The 4,634-nt window shown below is 34.8% G+C and overlaps 1 protein-coding gene across 1 annotated transcript in view; it reads right to left on the bottom strand.

The window, feature by feature from the left end:
• Positions 1-433: 433 nt before the first annotated feature.
• The window catches only part of LOC118753434 (zinc metalloproteinase-disintegrin-like), a 357,938-nt gene continuing 353,737 nt past the window's right edge, over positions 434-4,634 (bottom strand). Inside the window, exons 6-7 of the mRNA XM_036488314.1 lie at positions 655-801; positions 434-484 (exon numbers count right to left, since the gene is read on the bottom strand). Coding sequence (XP_036344207.1) covers positions 434-484; positions 655-801 — 198 coding nt within the window. The remainder of the gene's footprint in view (positions 485-654; positions 802-4,634) is intronic.

Raw genomic sequence — 4,634 nt, 5'->3', positions numbered from 1 at the left:
GATGATTGCAATTGAAATCAAGCGTATCAAAGTCTGCTTCCTAACAACAACTACATGCATAAAACTTACTGTGAATATGAATGCGGATTTTATTTAAAGTTCACAATTGAAAAGCAGATCGGCGTGTAAAAATGTTGGTGTGCAAAGGGCGATAAATGGCTGTACCGGCAGTAAATACCCGTGTGTGTGTGTGTGTGTGTGTGTGGTATGTGCGAATAGTATTTGCATACCGAGTTCGCATAGGCGCAGATATAAATCAAAACTCAGGCCGATTTTCAGCGCTTGAGCGTAAAAATGTGGCTCTACCACAAGAGCATAAAGAAAAGGAAGGCGAAAAAATGTAATAAAAAATGGATAAAGTGAAGCTGTAAAACATTTGCGATTCAGCGAAAATACATGTGAATCCGTAAGGGATTTGCAGGCGTTACGAAATTTAAAGTATGAAGTTGAAGGGAATTTTCCACAGCGCTTGGCTAGACTTTATCTGTAGATTTTGTTAATGCATGTAAATATGGAATAAAGAATATGGAAAATAAAAACCAAATTTAAATAAAGTAAAAAGAAAATAAAAATGCTGAGAAATTCGGGTTCGGTAAAGTTCAAAATGCATAAATTCAATACACTCATTGTCGTTAATTGGTCTCGATTACGTACCGAAAGATCGCCTCCATAGAAGGGATGTATAACGAACGTTTCGTTGCCGATGTGTATGACGCCGCTGACACCATTGCATGTATGGAAGGCGGCGCTAGCACCAGGATAGTCTTTCACAGTGCCATGATAGTAGCAATGCTCAATGTCCTGAAAGAGGAAGAAAAAAAAGATTTATAAGAAAATAATTTAACACCAAATTACTTAAAGCCTATAGACTTTAAGTGTTTTTTGTAAATAACCATTTGTATGTATTATATAAATGATCTAAATAAGTCAATAGCCAGCAATACATATAATTACAATGGTATACGACAGACGCACGCGTATTATATTACATATATATATATTTTTAATTTTAATTTTGATGCAAAAATGCATGTAGATGTTCTAGGAATATTTCTGCATCCAAAAGAAAATTTTTGAAAAAAATTTCGCTCACATCCTTTTGGCGGTTAGGGCTTATTTTATCATACATATATAGATATCGCGTTCAAGTTCAATGGCTACTATTTCTTCACAATTTAAGCCATAATAGAACTTTACTTTTATCATATTTATAATTAAGTTCTTATAATGAAGATAGCACTTTGCGGTTTGGTAGACAGAAACACTTGAAAAACAACACTTTTTTTCAGTTTTTACTATTTACGCTATTTGAGCTATATAAAAGACACGTGAAAGCTGAAGTAATTCCCAAAATTAAAAAAAAAAAAAAATTATCTCCAAACGATATTTTGGCTCAAAATAGCCTTTTTAATTATTTAAATATCGCTTTTACGACCTAATTCTTGATACCGTTTTTCGGAAAAAAGAAAAAACACAGGTCGCATGGCATTCCACGTAAAATATGATTTCAAAGTTTGAAATAAATGGAACAAATCAATTTTTTGCTCGCTGAATCCATATAAAATGACGTTCGGCGAAAGGAAAAAAATATAATTTTTTTTTTGGAAGTTATGCAAATTCTAAATTTCACAATTCTCGGTATTAACAGAGTTATTTGGAAATTAGAAAAATCGTAAAAGCAAAAGCTTATACAAATTCCTGGCTAAAATTTTGTTTACCTAAGATCTTGAAATTTTCAAGGTGTCTTAAAAAATAAAATTTTTTTTCTTAAAGTCGTGTCACACGATTGGTACATTTGTACGGATTTGTAAATTTTTTATATTTACCTTTAAAACAAGACCAGAGATATTCAAAAAATAAACTTGCAAAATCTAGGAAACTGTGAAGTTTTAAATTTTCGAAGGAATTTTATGTTTTTTATGGCAAAACTTCATTATAGCAAAAAAAGAGAAGTAAGGAAATGGTCAATTCCAACCCTTGGTATATTTGACATTGATTGGACCATTTGCAAATACATATAAGGATCTAATAGAACAGTATTGATTTAATTTTGCAATAGGTTACTCAATATTTTCCATTGCCCGACGTAAAAAGTAATACAACACATCCATATAAGCCGCTCATTTTGAAAGTGGCTTAAGTCATTTCATAATGTATCGGTGACAAAAATTTTGTAACTGACAAATTTAAACTTTCTCATATATGTATTTTTACGTAAAAAAAAAAAAGAATTTGTCACATATACAGAATAGAGCCGTACGTGGTGGTTACTTCTAACTGAGCGCATCTGTAAATCGTTCTACCATTATAAACTAATGACCAAACTTTTTACCTTTTGCTGATGAACTTCAACGACTAACAGACGCGTTCCGATACAGGTAAATGACTACTGAAGTCAAATATCAGAAATTGACTTAGCCACTTTGAAAATAAAAGGCTTATTTACATATCGATGGATAAGTGAAAAATCGACCTATCTCGGCAGCCAATTCAAAAGCGTCCCATTTCAAAAAACTTTTCAAGAACGCCCTATTTCAGAGTTTTATAGAAAAACACCCACATTGCTCAGAAATGCCCTACCTCAAACGAAAATACATTGGAAATAAGCTGACATAGGGCGTTATCCTTAGTCTTCTTCTTTCATCAGAATCCGTAGACGTTAAGTAAGTAAATACCCTGAAATGTACACCGGTTAGAGGAATTTGCCTCCTCCTGGAATTTACACAAAAAGAGTACAGTACCCAATATGCGCCCTCCAAAAGGTTACCCACTTAAACTTGTAACAACACGAAAGAACTCTTAGATGGAGTCGAAATTGAAACAAATCTAGAAGAGGCTGGAGAAATTTTTATGATAGTAGAGTTTAAACTATTGCATTCTTACATATGTACGACTTTACAACTTACTGATGCCACAAAAAAAAAAAAAAATTTCGTAAAATGCCTTTTTCATTTCAAAATAGTACGATTTTAATTTTTCTGAGAACCTTTAAGTAGGAGCGCTATTTACTTTTCTTTCATTCGTGGATGCATGTTGCGTTTTTGAAAGCAGTTCCTCCGTATACATATGTCTATCAACCTCTCCCAGGTATTTTGTAGAAACGATGTTAGGTTAATGGATCTGTAGTCCTTAGATTGTGTGTGCCAACCTCTACCTTTTAAGTCCATACGCCGTCGTACCGTCCCAGTCGCAGTGAGTCTCTGTTCTATAGAGCCAATGAACAGAACCTTACTTAGCGTAGTCATCTTGCTGAAGCACTCGATTCCACTGCAGTTAACCCAGTCATGAGCTTACTTTTTCTCTGCTTAAAGCTTTCTTCTTAACTTTAAGAAGATATATATACCCTTTCCACCATTCTACGGACTGCCCACATCTCGCAAGTTTAAAAAGTTATCTGACCCATTTCCTAATAGTGTCGAACTAAGTATTAAGAGGGCTCAGACCTTCTCTTTGCCTGCCTAATGCAACAAGCTTGCCTGTAGGCCTTAAAGAGGTGATCATTCATTGCATTCAGGACCTTTGCATTAACAAAGATCATATTTTCCTTTAAGAAGTGGTTTATTTCTGAGCATAGTATCCCTACAGATCTATCTTGGCTTATGTGTATGTAGGGATCTGCCATTTCTAACTAACCTAACTTGTATACTTAAATATTGGCTCTTTGAAATGGCTAAAAGAGCAAACCACCCATGCCGTAGGTAGTAGCCTTGAAAATGTCTGCATTTCCTGCGAACATACATATACATCCATTTATATACACATACGATTCTCCGCGAAACGTTGACTCATACCTACTGACATAAAATTAAATTATTTGCCAATCTAATTTCCTCATTTCAATTGGAACTTTGATTTCGGTACACCACCCACATGCTTATGCACAGTTGGAAAGCTTTCCGCTGTCAATTCCCAGAAAATGAAGATAAACAAACATTATGAGGATACACGTGTTTGCATATGTTCCGGTATGCCGCTGAGTTTGTCTCATTGGAGCAGAGGGGCACAAGTGGAAATCAAAGTAAATGCAAAATAAAGCTGAAAAATTTAAATCGAATGTAAATATGCAAAAATAAATACCAACATTCAAGCACAGCATGCATAAATGAGAGGAAAACGCTTTGAATTCCTTTTTAATTTAATTTCTGCACCACTTAGGTCGACAACGAAAAAAGCTACCACGACTATATGCAGAAAGATATATGTCTATGTACATATGTGCATGGACATACCGAATATATTCATATGTACCTAGATATATGTGCACATGTATGTAAGTATGTTACCAGTCCAGATTTATTGTAGCCAACTAAACGATTTTCATAGATGTATGCATGTACTAGTTACCTAACGGGCCAGCAGCACATAGAATGTCCGAAAGACAAATAGCCAACGTAACCTTTGAATAGACGGCGGGCGGGGACACGAGCAGCATATACAGGTAGGCCAACTTGGATAACGACTAGCCAGTTGGCGGAGCGGGAGGATAGTGAATCTGGGTCTTTGCATTTGATGAGATTTGTGTATTTGGAAAATTTCTTGCATAATCCGCATTGAAGAGGGACACACAGCTCAGAATACATACATAAATAAGGAAAGGTAAGTAAGTCTGTCTGGTGAAAATTGCTAACATTCAT

This window comes from Rhagoletis pomonella, unplaced genomic scaffold, assembly GCF_013731165.1.
Source record: "Rhagoletis pomonella isolate Grant_MI unplaced genomic scaffold, Rhpom_1.0 Rhpom_scaffold_00002, whole genome shotgun sequence".
In the NCBI taxonomy this organism is placed as follows: Eukaryota; Metazoa; Arthropoda; class Insecta; order Diptera; family Tephritidae; genus Rhagoletis; species Rhagoletis pomonella.
This window is presented reverse-complemented; position numbering and strand designations above follow the sequence as displayed.